The sequence below is a fragment of the Phyllostomus discolor genome, chromosome 3, assembly GCF_004126475.2.
Source record: "Phyllostomus discolor isolate MPI-MPIP mPhyDis1 chromosome 3, mPhyDis1.pri.v3, whole genome shotgun sequence".
In the NCBI taxonomy this organism is placed as follows: Eukaryota; Metazoa; Chordata; class Mammalia; order Chiroptera; family Phyllostomidae; genus Phyllostomus; species Phyllostomus discolor.
Window position 1 is genome coordinate 214,656,599 of NC_040905.2, and position 15,462 is coordinate 214,672,060.

The following is a 15,462-nucleotide window of genomic DNA, read 5'->3' on the forward strand; positions in this document are numbered from 1 at the left end:
CGCATGGCGTTGACCGGGGGGGGTCCCTCTGACGCAGGCTCCGACGGGTACGTGTCGTCTCTGGGGAGCGCAGAGCCTGCGGCGCCGGGGGACAGCGCGGGGTACATGGAGGTGTCCCTGGACTCCCTGGACCTCCGTGTCAAGGGGACGCTGCCTTCACAAGGAGAAGGTGAGTGCTGGGCCGTGACCTGGCCGGGCACCGTCTCGCCCTGCTTGCTGGGGGACGGGCCCAGTGTCGGCGTGAGGCCCGCTGGCGGCCGCGCTGGAAGGTGTGGTTAGAGGCATCCTGATGGCAGGCCGACACGGGCAGGAGCTGGCGTGTCCGCGGCATCCCTGTGAGGACGCACTCCTTGTTGCCGGGGGCGGGGCCGGCGTGCACCGCTGGCAGCACTGGCTGCCTGGCGCCCCCCCCCCCAGACCGTCTCAGGAGCAGCAGCATGCGGACGTGTCCTCCTTTGGGGGCAGCGAGCCCTGCCACCGCGGCCGGGTGGGTGGGGCCTGGCGGCCCAGCAGGCCGGGCTGCGGTCTGGGCTTTGGCCTCCTCCCCGTCCAGTAAGGTGGGCCAGGGAGAAGGATGACGTGCCGTCTTCTCCTGAACATTCCTGGCCCGGTCCTGGTTTTCCCAACATCTCCTTCTCCTGCCACGCGGTGGGGGTGCCCAGTCGGAAGGAGACTGTTGCCACATACTCCCCAGTGGGATAGGGTGTGAGCCTCTGTGCCCGAAACCCTAAAAGCAGGTGAGAGGCTGTGGGGGGAGAGCCTGCAGGCGGGCACAGCCGGCGCAGGTGTCGCCTCTCTGTGCACTCGGCCCCCCCGGCTGTGAGCACGGGGCGTGCCTGGGGGCCGCGCGGTGCCGCTTGTGTTCCCTGCCCCTGGGGGCGGGGACTGCGCGGCGCCAGGTGCAGCGGAGCCAGGCACGCCTCCCGCTGGTGCCGACGCGCCCGCGTGTCTGTGTGACCCAGGGCTGGCCGGCGGTCCCGACGCGGGGGAGACGGATGGCCTTCAGGAAGTGCCCCTCTGCAGCTGCCGGATGGAGACCCCGAAGAGCCGAGAGATCACCACTCTGGCCAACAACCAGTGCATGGCCACCGAGAGCGTGGACCACGAGGTGAGCGTCTCCGTCACCCGGCAGGGCCGCACCCCAGCGCGTTGATGTGGGCCCGGCTGACAGCAGGGCCGTCTGGCAAGATGTCTGCCCGGGGCGGGCAGGTGCCAGTGGGGCCGAGCCCGAGGCTAGTCTCTCGTGAGCCTCACGCGCAGCCTGCCCGCTTCTCAGAGGGCCCTCCCCAGGGTCAGCAGGCGCTCGCCCTTCTGACCCTGTCCCCGGCCTCGCCATCACCAGCGCTGAGACTCGTCCCTCCCTCTGACCGCGTCCTGGCCATGAGCCGGCCTTCTGAAGCAGACCCTGTGTCCCGCAGACCATCCCGGAGTGTCTCTGAACAGAGGACAGTCCTCGCGGGGCAGAGACCGCAGCGACTCCCCGTGGCGTGGCGCCCCGTCCGCAGCCGGACGCGGGTGGGTGGGGAGGCCGGCCGTCTCAGTCTTTCCTCAGCGCTCCCCTCGGGGTCTTCGTTGGGTGCGCCTGCTGCTCTTACCTCTCGCACCCACACACCCCCTGCTCCTCTCTGGTCCCCGCTGCTGGCCCGAGGAGGCCCCGGGTGTGCCGGGCACCTTCCCGGACCCCGGGGGCCGATGGCCTTCTTCGCCGTTAGGTCGTGCTCCTTGGTTCCTGTGGCCTGAGTGCTTGGTCCCAGACCCGAGGGAGTCCGGCCCTCGCTATCTCAGCTTTGCTTTGGTCTGCTTTCGCTAGCGTGCTTCGGAGCCAGGCACCGCCCTGGCAGCCCGTCAGGAGTGGCGCCGGGATGCGTCGGGGTCCGTGCGGTGCCCTCGGTGCCCTCTGGCTCCTCAGCCTTCTCCTGGCGGTGTCGCGTCCTCACTCTGCCACCCAAGCCGTCCTCCTATTGGATGCTTCGGAGCGCTGTGCGGCGGGGTTCTGGCCTGAGGACTGGCCCTTGTCTGCCGGGCTGCAGGCCCTGAGGGGCGCGGCGCCCGGAGAGGCAGCCGTGGCGCCGTGTACCACGCTCTCCCCCTTTCTGAGCCTCCTGGTTCTCTCCCCGCCCCCAGCCCCTTCAGGGTCTTGCGGACTCACGGCCTTTTCTGTATTCAGCGTGTCACATGCGTGTTTGTTGTAACATGAAACAAAACCATGCGAGACGGACAGGGCTGCTCGCTCACGACCACATTGGACGCAGAGCTGGACCCTGAGGGGCCGGCACCCTGACTTCGGTCGTGGTTACCCTGGTCCCTGAGTGGTTTCACCGTCCATACGTGTGCCTCTGGACACTGGTGCCCGTCTGTCGTCTCTTTTTAGAGACGGGGGGGGGGGGGGGGAGGGACGGGGGGGCATCGATTGGTTGTTCCACGTACATTCGTGCTTTCATTCGATGGCGGTTTCTCGTGTGTGCCCTGAGGGGCCGGAGCCCACAGCCCTGGCATCTTGGATGGAAGCCGGGACCACCCGAGCTCCTTGGCCAGGGCGTCGCCCGCTGGTCTTAGTTAACAACAGCCCCCGTTACTTCCTGTCGGCTTGCCTGGGGACGGGGGCGGGGTCTTTTGCCCCTTTCAGCCTGGGGGTCCTGCACCCCTGGTGCCGTGCGGCATGCTAGTCTGTGCCGCCATCTCCCCCTTGGTGCGGCCAGGACCCGGCACTCGGCTCCACGGGCTTCCTTTGGGGGAATCGCCGGGGCCGCCGGCCCAGTGCAGGCCGTGTCGTCCGGCTGACCGGTGTGTCCGCTCCCGGGGGCTGTGGGGTGGCCACCTGCTCGCTCACTCGCTGCCTCCGCCAGCTGGTGCGGGTCTGCATGGAGCCTCGCCCTCTCTCTCGCCCGGCGTCCCCCACCCCGCGTCCCAGCTCGCAGGGCGGGGGCTGAGCCCCTCGCTTCCCAGCTTGTCCCCTCCGCTCGCCGTGGGCTCGCACGTGAGGGTCTGCTCCAGGGGCCTTGAGTTCTTCGTGGTTGGTTCTTGCTGCTCAACCTGCCCCACCCGTGGGCCACGGGCCCTCTGCACGCAGAGCCTTTCCAGGGTTCGGCGGGCTCACAGGGAGAGGGTTGGAGCCTGCCGCTGTGTCACAAAGGGCAGGTGGCATTTCATGCGCGAGGAGACCTGTGGGCCTCGGGGGCGCAGTCATTTCCGAGGTGCTGCGAGATCACGCAGGGCCCAAGGCCCGGCTGCCAGCCTCGCTGGAGCGCCTCTGTCGCCGTGGAAGGCGGTTGGGGCTCCCCAGGGCCGCTGTGCTTCGAGGAGATGCCGCGTGACTCTTGGCATGGCGTCAGGGAGATGTGACGGCACGCTCGGAGCACAGCGGTGGTGGTGAGAGCCCAGCGCCCTCACAGCACGTGCCACGGAGTTTGGAGCAGCAGAGGACAAGGCCACTCTCCTCGTTCAAGTTCTTTTTGTCTTGAGAAATATTTTTCCGTCGAAACACTTTTCTGTGTTGGCACGTGATGGGGGTGTTGCCATCTTCAGGTAAATTAACAACTGAGGAAGTTTGGGTTTCCAGCATGGCAGGTGGTGATAGCTGTGCCCTGTTTGGATTAGAGCTTTTCGGGACGGGACGGGACGGGACCCTTGTGATTCTAAGAGGAAAAGAGCCTGAGACGGAGAACTCCTGGGCCTGGTCCCCTCCTTTCTTCCTCTCATGCCCCGTCCCGCCCCGTCCCGCACCCCTGCACGCCATCCTGGCAGCCTCCCCCACGCCCCATGCCGGTTGCGGGGCGTGTTCTCCAGAGTGCACAGCCCCGTGAGCTTGGCGGGGACGCGGACCGCCTGGCTGTTCTGGTGCCGTCCTGCGCCTGTGTCTGGGAGAGGCCCCCCGGCCTCCTCCTGTCCCCTCCTGTGTCTCTGGGTTCTGTTCCCCCACGGTCCCCACGGAGCCTTGCGGCTGCGGCGACTGGGGTTTGTTGCATGTGGGTGTGGGCTTTGCTGTCCACTTGCTCTTGCTGTTTTGTTGGGGCTCCAGGGAATTCTGGGGCCGCAGCCCTTCCCTCAGTTGATTTCTGTCTTTCCACGCGCCGCCTGTCTCGTCCTTGGGCGGCAGCGGCTCCTCAGTGACGAGCTCCCCTGTGACGAGCCTTTGGGTTGCGTCTCCCGCCAGCTGTGCCGAGGCACGGTCCGCAGGGAGGCGGGGTCGCCGAGGCGTGAGTGGTTCTGGGAGCACACGGTGGCACAGCGCCCACCCCGCCAGGGACCTGTGGCTCGCGCCGCTGGTGCCGCTCTGGCTTCTGCCCTTCGCCCCATTCCCGGCGGTGCCGGCTCCGCAGCCCCAGGACTGGGGTGCTCGTGGCCCTGTCACCTTGATGACGGAGGCCCGAGGTCTCCGGGACACCCCTGTGGGCACTCCAGGTCCAACTGCCACTTCCTCTGCCCGGCTGTCCCGGGCACAGCGCGCTCTGTGAGCTGCCTACCTGCTTTCCTGCGGGCACACGGGGCCCCGAGAAGCAGCGTGACAGAGTGGGGGCCAGCGCCAGCTGTCAGCACGCTCCCTCTGTCCTCGGCCTCCGCGCAGACGTCCCTCGTCAGAGCGATTCTCGCCAGCGTTGGCTCTAGTCTTCACGCCTGCTGCCGGCGCTTCCAGCGGCTGCCCGGGCTCAGTGTGTAGCTCCGACCTCACCTGGCGTGCCGTGTCATGATTTCACCTGGCGTGCCGTGTCACGACAACGTGGTTCTGCGCCTCCCTCCCCTCCTGTCCCATGTGGAGTTCGGTTTCAGACCTGCTGAAACTCCCGCTGCAGGTCGCCGCTGTCTCTGCTCCAAACGTCCTGTTCCCTGTCAGGCTGGTTAAACACGACGAGCTCCACAAGAGCAGCAAGCTCTGCAGAAACCTTCCTTCCTCCTACCTGACTTCTGATTCCAGGAGCTCATTTCTGTCCTCGGGCGCGCCTCCCTTTGTAGCCTCTGCCCCCCACTTCAGAGCCGCCTCGGGGTCCATTACTCTGGGGACGTGTTGGAGAGGCTCCTGGTCCCGGCACGCCCGTTGTGCTCTCTGCCTTCTGTCTCGAGTCCCCGTGCAGCCCTTCGCTGGGAGGGCGGGCCGTCGAGAAGGAGGGCAGGGCTCGGGGCGTGGGGCCCAGGACTCCGTCCCTCTCGTCCACTCTCTCGTGTCCAGATGCGCTGGGTGGGGGCGGAGCCTGTGTCAGCTGGTCGGTCGCCAGACGGGCAGGGAGGGTCCTGTCGGAGGACTGAAGAGGCTGACGTTGGCATGCTGCCCCCCAGCGTGTCCCCGGTGTGTCCAGGCCTGGGGTCTGCAGTGACTCTGGCCAGCAGCCGTGGTCTGGCACTTGCTCTGGCTGCCCCGACCACCTGGGGGCTCCAGGGAGTTTCAGACACTCACGTGCATTCCGCGCCGGTGGCCTGTGACAGCGGTCCTGCCCGGCTCGGTCCTGCCTGTGCACGTCTGTTTGCTTGTTCGTGCGTGCGTTTGCACGCAGCCGAGACCCCGACTCTCTCGGGGTGTTCTCTTCGGTTTTGCCAAGTTAGTAGCGTGTGCGCGGATCACCCTCTTCTGGGGGACGTGTGTCCTTGACCACACACGCGGGTTGTGATCCCACCCTGGACTCGCCTCTGCCCAGCCCCGGCAGCCCTGCCGCTGACCCTGCTGTCGTCTGGTTGCAGCTGGGCCGGTGCACGAACAGCGTGGTCAAGCACGAGCTGATGCGCCCGTCCAGCAAGGCGCCGCTGCTGGTGCTGTGCGAGGACCACCGGGGCCGGATGGTGAAGCACCAGTGCTGCCCTGGCTGCGGCTACTTCTGCACGGCGGTAAGCGCCCCGCCCTCGCCGCCCGGCAGGGCCTCGGCTGGGCCCGGGACCCTGGAGGCCTGCGTGCACACGCACACGCACACTCACACACAGCACGCCTCGTCCTCCTGCCCGGGAGCCGTGGGCTCCGGGAGCGACAGGGACCTGGCGGGGGCCTGGGCGCCCTTGGCCCTTCCTCCTCCGAGCTTTGCGTGTGCAGCCCGTGTCCTGGAGGGCACGCTGTGCCTTCCGCACCACCTTCACCTGCTGTGTCTCCTGGGCCCGTGTTGGCTGCTGCCGTCGCACGCCCCTGCGCCTGCAGTGCGGGCGCCTCACCCCGGGGCCCCGCCGGCTGCGGGTGCTGCGCCCGTGCCCACTGCTGCCGCTACCGCTGAGAGGGCAGGGGCTGCTGCTGTGGGCTCCTTGAGCTTTGGCTCCTGCTTCCCAATTTCACCCCCTTTGCACCAAGGAGAGGCCTTGCCTGGGGTCGCTGGGTCACCTGAAGCACTCCTCCTGGCGCCCTGTCCTGCCATTCGTGTCCTGGCCTGACGGGCAGCCTCCCCCCAGGTTTGGACAGCGGGGCCTGGCCTCGACCTCGGGGTGCAGGGCCACATGGGCGTTCCGGGGAAGGCCGGGCTGTGCGTTCCCCACCCCCGCAGGCTCAGTCGCGCACCCCCCGCCCCGTTCTCTGCCTGCCAGCCCGACTCTGGGACGAACCCGCCTCTCACCTGCAGGGCAGCTTCATGGAGTGCCAGCCCGAGAGCAGCGTCTCGCACCGCTTCCACAAGGCCTGCGCCTCGCGCGTCAGTGGTGCCAGCTACTGCCCCCACTGCGGCGAAGAGGCCTCCAAGGCCAAGGAGGTGACGATCGCCAAGGCAGACACGACCTCCACGGTGACCCTGGCCCCAGGGCAGGAGAAGAGCGCCCCGGGGGAGGGCCGGGCCGACACCACCACGGGCAGGTAGGCGTCCGCCGTGCCCCCTGGACTCCCCCGCCGAGCACACGCCCGCGTCTCTGGCAGGAAGACACTCCGGGGCGCGGGCCCCCGCCCCCCCCCCCCCCCCCCGTCTGCACAGCAGCACCGCCCTGCCCACGTCCCTGTGAGGTCCAGTGTGCTCTCTGTGGGTGGCGGTTCTCCATGTGCGTGGATAGCCGTGCACATACATCTAAGGCACTCGTGTACACGTGTGCATGCTCGTACACGTCAGTGTGTGTGCACGTGCGGATCTGCATACCCACACGTGTCCGTGTTGGTAAACACCTGCACGTGCTTGCACATGCCTGCACGTGTGTGTACACACACCATGGAGGTTTAGGTCAGCAGCTGCAGTCCGTGTTACGGCTTTCTGTTTTAAAGGCCTGAGCTAAACACAAAAATAACCCAGGCAACGAGGGTTCGCGTTGGAAGCGTGTAGTTTTCTTCCTAAAAGAACCCAGGAGAAGCAGCTGGGAAGCCTGCAGTGCTGAGAGGGGTCAGTGGGAAAAGGAGACGAGACAGAAACACGGGAGCTGGTAGCTGTGCTCCCTGCCAGCAGGGTCCGGCTAGCAGGCAGAATGGGGGGCCTTTCCAGCAGCAGCAGCAGCAGCAGCAGAGCCCGCCCACGGCCGGGCGGGGGGCGCGCTGTGGATGTCACGCGGGTGCAGAGAGCGCCGGGAGGCCGCCGGGTGGAGGCCGGAGTGGGAGGCCCAGCAGAGCTGGGTGTGGGCGGGCGTCGGCCCAATGCCCTTGGAGTCCCCCCCAGTGGGGCCCGGTCTCGGGGGGCCTGGGCTCCCTGGGTCCGGCCTGAGGCTCGTGCCCAGAAGCACCTGTGGGCACGTGGCCTGGACACCCGGGGGACAGCGTCCCTGTCGTCGGTGTGCCTGTGCTCTGGGACTCGGCCTGGGGGCTCTTCCTCGCGCCCAGGGGAGCAGCGTGCTTGGGGTGGGGGGCGGCGCGTCCCAGCAATTGGTGTCCTTGAGTCCACGGTCTCCCCACAACTCAGCATTTCACGTGCTCCCCCCCCCCCCAAAGCGTGGCCGGCCCTTCGCTCTCCGAGGACGACAAGCCACAGAGCATGGCTGCCCCGATGCCCGAGAGCTTCGACCCTGCGGGGCCGGCCGGGCTGGCCAGGCCGGGACCTGGGAAGGAGACCTTGGAGAGCGCGCTCATCGCTCTGGACTCGGAGAAGTAAGGACCGCCTGCGCGTCCGGACGCTCCCAGCGCCTCGCCCGGCCACACCCCGCGCCTGCTCCCCTGCGGAGCCCACACTGGGCTGTCCGCACGCGGGGTCCTCAGGCCTCGTGGCCTCGCTGCCGGCCAGGGTCCCGTCCCCCTGGTGTCGGCACCCTCACCGGGTGGCAGGGCCTTCCTGGGAGGTCACTGTGGCACCGCTCAGCTTCCTCGTCGGCTCGTTCGCCGAGGCGGCACGCGCGGTTCTGCGCCACTCACAGTGAGTTGTTCCCGGTGACTGCCCGTTGCCCTGAGAGCAGGAGGTCACAGCTTTGCAGGCAGAACAGGGACCGTCTTGGTGAGGGTCGGGCAGACACCCCCGTGTGCTGCCGACCTGCCGTGCTGACCGCACGGCCACAGAGCCATCGGCCAGGCCCTTGTCCCTGCAGCAGAGGTCGGACCTGCTGGCCCCTCCGGCCTGCCTGGCAGCCCTCTGTCTGCCCCGTAGGAGGCCGGGTCCCTGCCCCACCTGTGAGCAGCAGCAGGCGTCCTCGTCTGGAGACACTGCGGCCTTGGCGTCGGGGGGCCGAGCACCCTGGCTCGCCAGGCCGTAGGCCAGCGGGCGTCCCCTTTCCCCAGGGAAGCGGGTCCGCCGGCCGGGAGGGGCGAGCGTCGCCCCACTCCTGCTTCGTGGACGGCTCCTGAGCGAGTTTCGGGCCCCGCCCTTGGGCTGCTTGACCATCCCTGCTGGGCCTGCTCACCAGGCCCGCCCGCCCGCCCCGCTGCAGGGCTGCACCTCACCGGCTGTGGCCGCCTGTCCCTGCCCACCACCGGGGCTGCCCCTGACCACACGCCCCCCGGACGAGCAGAGTGCTCCCGGCTATTAGGCCACTGGGCACGCCGGCGCTGCCCGGAGAGAGCACCTGTGCCGTCTGTGCCCCACGGGGGGAGCTGCACGTGCCCCCACAGTGGCGCGCGGACACGGTGCCTAGACCCCGGGGGAGCCGCTCCTCTGCGGGCAGGCGTCGCGTGCGGCCGTGGGGGCTTGGCGGTGGCACTGCCCTGTGCTCTCCCCCCCACAGGCCCAAGAAGCTCCGCTTCCACCCGAAGCAGCTGTACTTCTCCGCCAGGCAAGGGGAGCTGCAGAAGGTGCTGCTCATGCTGGGTGAGTGAGTGCCTGCGGCCCCGCCAGCCCCGCGCCACCCCGGGGTGGGTGGTGCCGCCGATGCCTCTGCCGCCCTGAGGGGTGCAGCCAGGGTGCCCAGTGGGGCGGCGCCAGGGTCCGCTGCTCCCACTCAGGGTGCGAGGGAGGGGGGCTGGCCTCGGGCCCTTACTCGGGCGGGTCGGGGTGCTCGCTGAGAAGACCGTGCGGGGAGGGCGTCGCCGGGGCCCTGCGCTGGAGCTGCTCTGAGTCTGCTTTTCCTTCGTTTTGGGGGCCGAGGCGCCGGTGGGTGTGGCCGTCAGCCGGCACACCAGCTGCAGGAGGACAGCGATCCGATTCTGTCCTCTCGGCTCTGGGCTTGACTTCTGTGGGCTGGAAAGGGCGACTTTAAAATCCCTTCACTTCTCAGTGGATCAGGAGAGAAGCATGACAATTTGCTTTGGAAAAGACGTGATCGGACGTTGACCGAAGTGGCACTTGGAGTCGTTTTCCTCACACCTCTGTGCCGCTGCCTGTCTGCGCTGTGGCCGGTCTCTCGGCTCAGCGCCCCCTTCAGGCCCCTGGGGGCTGTGCGCACCGGGCCTGTCTCTGTCGGGGCGCACCTGGTGGTGCTGTCCCCCGAGTCTCAGCTCAGGGTGGGGAGGCCGTCACCGGGGCCCAGTGACGACGCATGGCCCGGGTCAGACGGGAGGCCCCAGGGAGCGGGTTTGTGTCGATGGGTGGCGTCTGACAGCACAGTCGTCGGTTGGCGTCCCAGAGACTCGTCTGAGGCTCCCTGTGAACCCGGCCTGTCGTCCACACCCAGCCGCCGCGGCTGCGCAGCCCCTGGGGTCGTCGGGGCGCCTCCCGACCGTCTCTGCCGGGAGGCGGCGCCGGCTCGGAGGTAACCACAACACCCGTGTGTTCACAGTCGATGGCATCGACCCCAACTTCAAGATGGAGCACCAGAGCAAGCGGTCCCCACTGCACGCCGCGGCGGAGGCCGGCCACGTGGACATCTGCCACATGCTGATCCAGGTGGGCCCCGTGGCTGCCACCACGGCTCTGCTCGCAGGTGGTCGCCGCCGCGCCTGGTCTCTGGGGTTGTCGGCCAATGTCCCGGCGTGGAGGGCCGGGCCAGGCGCCGACCGAGCACACGCTCCCTTTGCCCGCGCTCTTCCTCTGAGGGGGTGTCCGCGGCGTCCCGGCGGCCGTGCGGGTGCGCCGTGTGTTTCCGCGGGCTGAGCCCTCTCCACGCCTGCCGACTCGCTCCCCGCCCTCTGCGCAGGCTCACGCTGCCCCCGCCGTCCCTCGGTCACTCCGGGCCGCCCTCCCTCAGCCCCCGGCCGGGCACTGCCTCCTGGAGCCCAGCGCCGAGCCCCACCTTCCCGCGCCGGGTGTTCCCTGCCCAGCGCCCGGGCGTCCCGGACCGACGGCACTGCAGCTCTGGGGGGGGGGGTGTTCCTGGCCTGGTGTCGTTACTGTGTCTCTGGCCTGTCCCCAGCCTGGTCCTCACCGGCCCCACTGCGCCCCTCTTTGCCCCCACCCCCGGCCCACGTTCTGGGGCTCATTCCTGGCTGCCCTCGGGGGTCCTCGTCAGTGCCACCGTCCCGGGGCCACGTGCGCGCTCGTCCCCGAGCATCCTGTCCGCAGCTGCCCTTCTTCCTCGCGTCCTTGAGCGCGTGACTGGCGGCTCCTTGGGAGCTGCATGCGGCTCAGTGTGTTTGGGCCTCATTTGGGGGTTTTCCTCAAGTGCCTGTTGGTGGTTGCTTCCATTTCAAGGAAAGTGCCACCTGCTGCTGGCAGGTGCTCAGTGGGGCACCATGTCACCATCGGGTGACCGGTGTGGGTGGCTGTTCTGCTGGACCCCCGACGGGACATCGCGGTCCCTGGTGGAGCTGCTGCGGGAGCCCCAGGGGCTTGCGGAGCGGGGCTCGCCTGCACTCACTCCCCACGGCGCGCCCCCCCGCGCGGGCGGGCGGTGGCTGCCAGCCCAGGGTCGAGGGCCCTGCCGGGAGTGGGAGCCGCTTGCTTTCTGGCAGACCCGCCTGCAGGTGCGGGACCGCGGTTTCCACGATGTGCACGTCGCAGCTGCCTGGCCTCTGCTGTGGACGGGGCCCCGTGGGCCGCGTGTGGCCGGGTCTGAACGGGAGCCTGCGGGTCAGGCAGCGCTGTGGCTTCTGACGTTGTTGGGGTTTGCCTCCAGTGCCTTACGCTTCTGATTCTCGAGTTTTGAAACAAATATTTCTTTCTAATTTTCTTACCTTGCCTTGTTTGGGGATGATCTTTATTTTCGTTTGCTTGGAAGTCCCTTTTCTTTCCTGTCCCCAGCGGTCTCGCTTGCAGGCGCTGTCCGTGACAGCTGACGGGCCCCCGAGGTGGGGCCGGGGCCAAGGGTGCGCCGCCCTGGCCTGGGGCCCTGAGGCCCTGAGGCCTGCCAGCCCCCGTGCCCGGGAGAGCCACGGAGGGCTTGGTGACAGCAGTTGGGGCCCTCACGAGGGTCACCCAGGCTCTGGGTAGTGACGGGCCAGTGGGGTGAGGGGGTCTTCGGCGTGGACCTGAGGCAGTGTTAGGAGGTGACCGCAGGGGGGCGGGGCAGGGAGAGCTGTGCCTCTGTGGCCGTGTGTCTGCAGGTCCTGGGCACTGTGGGGTGGCTGCAGGTCCTGGGGTGAGGCGGGAGGTGAGGATGGGGGGTGTGGTGGCCAGGCAGCAGCTGTCGGGAGACTCTCTCCCTGGACCTGGGATCCCGCTGGCCGGTGGCCTTGTCTCACCGAGTGAGGGGAACATCCCCGTCTTCTTCTCCCACCCGCCTTTCGAGAGGTTGGTCGGCGTGTCTCTCCTGAAAGGGCCTGCGCTCTCGCTGGCTTTCTTCCTGAACACTCGGCTGTGGTCAGGACGCGGTCAGGCAGGAAGGAGCCCGTCTGGCTGCTGCTTCTGGGCAGAGCTGCTTGCTCCCCAGAGACACCCTGTCTCCCCCAAGGTGGTGGCACCCCAGGCTTGGCTGGGACAGTTCCGGCTCCGAGTTCTGGTGGTTTTCCTGCCAGACTGGCGTCCCCACACACCGTGGCTCAGCCGCGCCTGCCTCTCAGCCTGGTGCCGAGTGAGCCACTGCGAGCCTTCTGCCTGCAGTCGAGCCCCGGGCAGGCAGCCGACTTGGGCTCTCTCCGTCCCGTCCCCGCTGCCCCCGGCTGTGGCTGAGACCCTGTCACGGGGCAGTGGGTGAGGGGATGCGGGGACTCTGCCCTGTTTCACAGCCTCTTTGAGCCTTACACCCTTGACAACTCCGTGTCCGCTGCTTTGAAGCGCCCCACGGGTCTCTGCACAGGCATCGGGGTGGGGGGGGGGGTGGCCGGCCGGCCCCCTCCGATCCCACTCTGCCAGGCATCCTGAGACCCCTGAGCTTGGGAGCCTGTGATTTTGTGTATTTTTTCTCCCCCCAGAACCTCAGCAGCTTTCCTTAGGTTCCCCGGGGAAGAGATTGAGGGGTTTAATTCTGGGGCCAAGCGTGCTTGCTGATTTGGGAGGTTCGGCTTTTGGGGGGCGCCCTCCCCTGGACCAGCTCTGGCGTCGCGCACTCTCGGGCTCCCGTCCGGTGGGCACAGCGAGCGTTCCGTCCCAGCGCCGTGGCCCCCGGGGAGTGGTGCGTGCTCCGTTCCGTCTGCGTCCGCTCTCCCTGGAGCGCGGTGGGCCCTGTCCCCCCCCGCCAGCCTTGTGCTTTCGCTGTGGTTTTGGGGGTCACGGAGGAGTGCTGCCAGGTGCCAGCCCCCCATGGGTGGCCGCCCCTGGCCCTGGCCCTGCTCTGAGCAGCCGGGCTCGCTCTGCTGCGCGGGTCTCTCACGCTGCCCCTTGCCTCGGGCGGGCTTCAGGGTTTACTTGTGACAGTGCTGTGGGAGTTTGGCTCAACCTTGCCCTCCGATGGGGCCATCCATCCTTGGCCTTGAACTCCCGTGTCTTGGAAATTAACCTTGTACCCCCTGCCCCATGCCCCTGCACGGCTCCAGCCTCTGACCTCTGACCCCGGCTCTGGAACCGGCCAGGTGGGGGCTGCGGCTCTGCACACCGCGGAGTCCCTGGGCCACCCGGTCTGTTCCGGTGGTTGAGTGCTGAGAGTGAGAGCAGCACTAACTTCAGCCTTTCTCTCGGTAAATGTTTATTTTAAAACTAAAGATTATCCCTTTGTCCGTCAGTTTAAGAGGTTTCACAGTCTGTCCCCCTGCGGGGAGAAGCTTTCAGCCACCAAACTGCTGATTTGCTTGGAGCTCGGGACCCAGGGCAGGGTGGGGGCTCCCCGGGCCCCGGACAGACCCGGCCGCGCACGCCGGCCTGCGTGCCCCTTCGCCAGCGCTTGCCCCGCAGGGAGGCGGCCGGCGTGCCAGGGCGCAGCCTGGTGTCCTGCTTGTCTGGCTGCGGCACCCTGGGGCCTCTGCCGGTCGGGTGCGCTCCTGCCTCTGTGGGCGGCCCTGTGCACCTTTCCCGGCTGGTTGTCATTTCTGAAGGGGTTGCTCTTGTTGCTCTCACCACTCTGTGGGTGTTTCCTGCCAAACTAGCTCAGAGACAGACCTGCTGTCGTTGAACTAAAGCGCCAGCGTCACCAGGGTGCCTGGGAGCACCGGGCAGCGCTGCTCAGTGGGGGGCTCTCCCCCAGCCCGTGAGGCCCCTCCGCTCCACGTGTCTGGGGTGTGTGAGTCGCCCGCCAGGTCCTCGCCCGGCGGCGGCGGCGGCAGCGGCAGCTGCCCACACCCGCCCGTCCCTGTCCCCCCAGGCGGGAGCGAACATCGACACCTGCTCCGAGGACCAGCGGACCCCGCTGATGGAGGCGGCGGAGAACAACCACCTGGACGCCGTGAAATACCTCATCAAGGCCGGGGCCCTGGTGGACCCGAAGGTGAGTGCGTCGCTCACCCCCCTGCTCCGCCCACCGGGCCCCGAGCCCGGCAGCACAGCCAGCCCCTGCGGGGCGTTCTCGGGGGTGGTGGCCGCTGGCCGTCCACCAGTGCCCGGAACAGCGGGCTCGGCGAGCTCGGGTGCCGGCAGACAGCGGAGTGCACCCGGGCCCGCCACGTGGGGGCGGCTCCTGCGTCCGGACCCACTCTCCTGCCCCGTGCTTACCGGCGCGATCAGGGTGAAAGGGGACGAGGGGCATCCGGTCCAGAGAGGAAGAAGCAGAGTGACCCCAGTTCACAGGTCGCCCGACCTTGTGTGCAGAGAGCCCCGAGGAGAAGGGCTGGGTAGAGCCGTGGAACCCAGGGAGCGCGTCCAGGGGTGTGGGAGACGGGGCGCCGGCACGGAACGTCAGCTGCGTTCCCTCGCACCTGCGGACGGGCCGTCGGCGGCGAGGACGGCCGTTCTGTCGACAGTGACGTCCGAAGGAACGACGCACTCAGGCGGGAGCCCGACCCGGGGGTGGAAGGCGCGCTGGAAGCTGCTGAACGCGCCGACGGAAGTGAACGGCGCGGACACGGGCACATCCGTGCTCCCGGGCGGGGACACGGTGCCGTCGCCGCGGCGTCAGGACCGCCCAGAGCGACCTGCAGGGTCAGCGCCGCCCGGTCAGCGCCCCGCCACCTTTCCCCCAGACTCGGCAGGCAGTGGACCCCCTGAGACGCGGGTGGGTCTCGGGGGCCCTGCACGGCCCAGACGACCCCGAGACAGAGCAAAGCCGGGGACGCAGACGTCCCGGTTAGCAGACTCGCTGCGGAGCCACACAGTGAAGGTGCTGGGCAAGGTCAGACCCGTGGGCCCTGGAGGGGGACGTCGTCCCACCTCGCAGAGCGGGGCGTGCCGGCGCCCGTTGCAGCCCTGGGGACCGTGAGGACGCTGTGCCGGGCAGGGAAGGACGAGGCTGTGTGCGTCCGTCCGGGGGGACGTGGGACCCGCAGGTGCAGGGGCCGAAGTGGGTCAGGGCTTCGGGGCAGGCGGTGTCGTTGCTGACGGGCACCGGGTGTCCGTGCGGGGTGACGAGGGGGCTTTGGGAGCCGATCCCAGCGATGGCTGCCCAGCCCCGCAGCGCGGTTAACGCCACCCCGTCTGCCCCTCGCGTGGGTCAAGTGGCAAGTTCCGTGGTGCGTGTCCGTGTGAGCCTCCCACGGGAGGATGGGCAGGAGGGTGGGCAGGAGGGACGCCGTGGCTTTGCACTCAGTGCACACGTTTCCCCGCGGAGGCGCCGCACCGCTCGTGCCGGTTCCTCGTTTCCTCTTTCCCGTCAAGCTGCGTCCGTGTTCCTGTCAGTGGGAACCCTGTAACGTCGTTCTGCGTGGCTGCGTCGGTTTTCATCCTGTGCCACAGCGAGCGCTCTCCTCGCTGGCCCCGCGCGTGGCTGCCGCGCAGCTGGGCGGGGACCTGCCGTCACCGCGGCCCCGGCCCCCACCGCGCGCTCGTC

At 68.6% G+C, this 15,462-nt stretch overlaps 1 protein-coding gene across 5 annotated transcripts in view; it reads left to right on the plus strand.

Annotated features, from left to right (window-relative positions):
* Positions 1-15,462, plus strand: part of EHMT1 (euchromatic histone lysine methyltransferase 1) — a 95,557-nt gene that overhangs the window by 62,672 nt on the left and 17,423 nt on the right. For all 5 annotated transcript variants that reach the window (XM_028520731.2, XM_036022521.1, XM_036022520.1 and 2 more), the window contains 8 exons: positions 38-169; positions 963-1,108; positions 5,671-5,814; positions 6,528-6,754; positions 7,805-7,960; positions 9,025-9,107; positions 10,015-10,121; positions 13,846-13,968. In XM_028520731.2, coding sequence (XP_028376532.2) covers positions 38-169; positions 963-1,108; positions 5,671-5,814; positions 6,528-6,754; positions 7,805-7,960; positions 9,025-9,107; positions 10,015-10,121; positions 13,846-13,968 — 1,118 coding nt within the window. The remainder of the gene's footprint in view (positions 1-37; positions 170-962; positions 1,109-5,670; positions 5,815-6,527; positions 6,755-7,804; positions 7,961-9,024; positions 9,108-10,014; positions 10,122-13,845; positions 13,969-15,462) is intronic.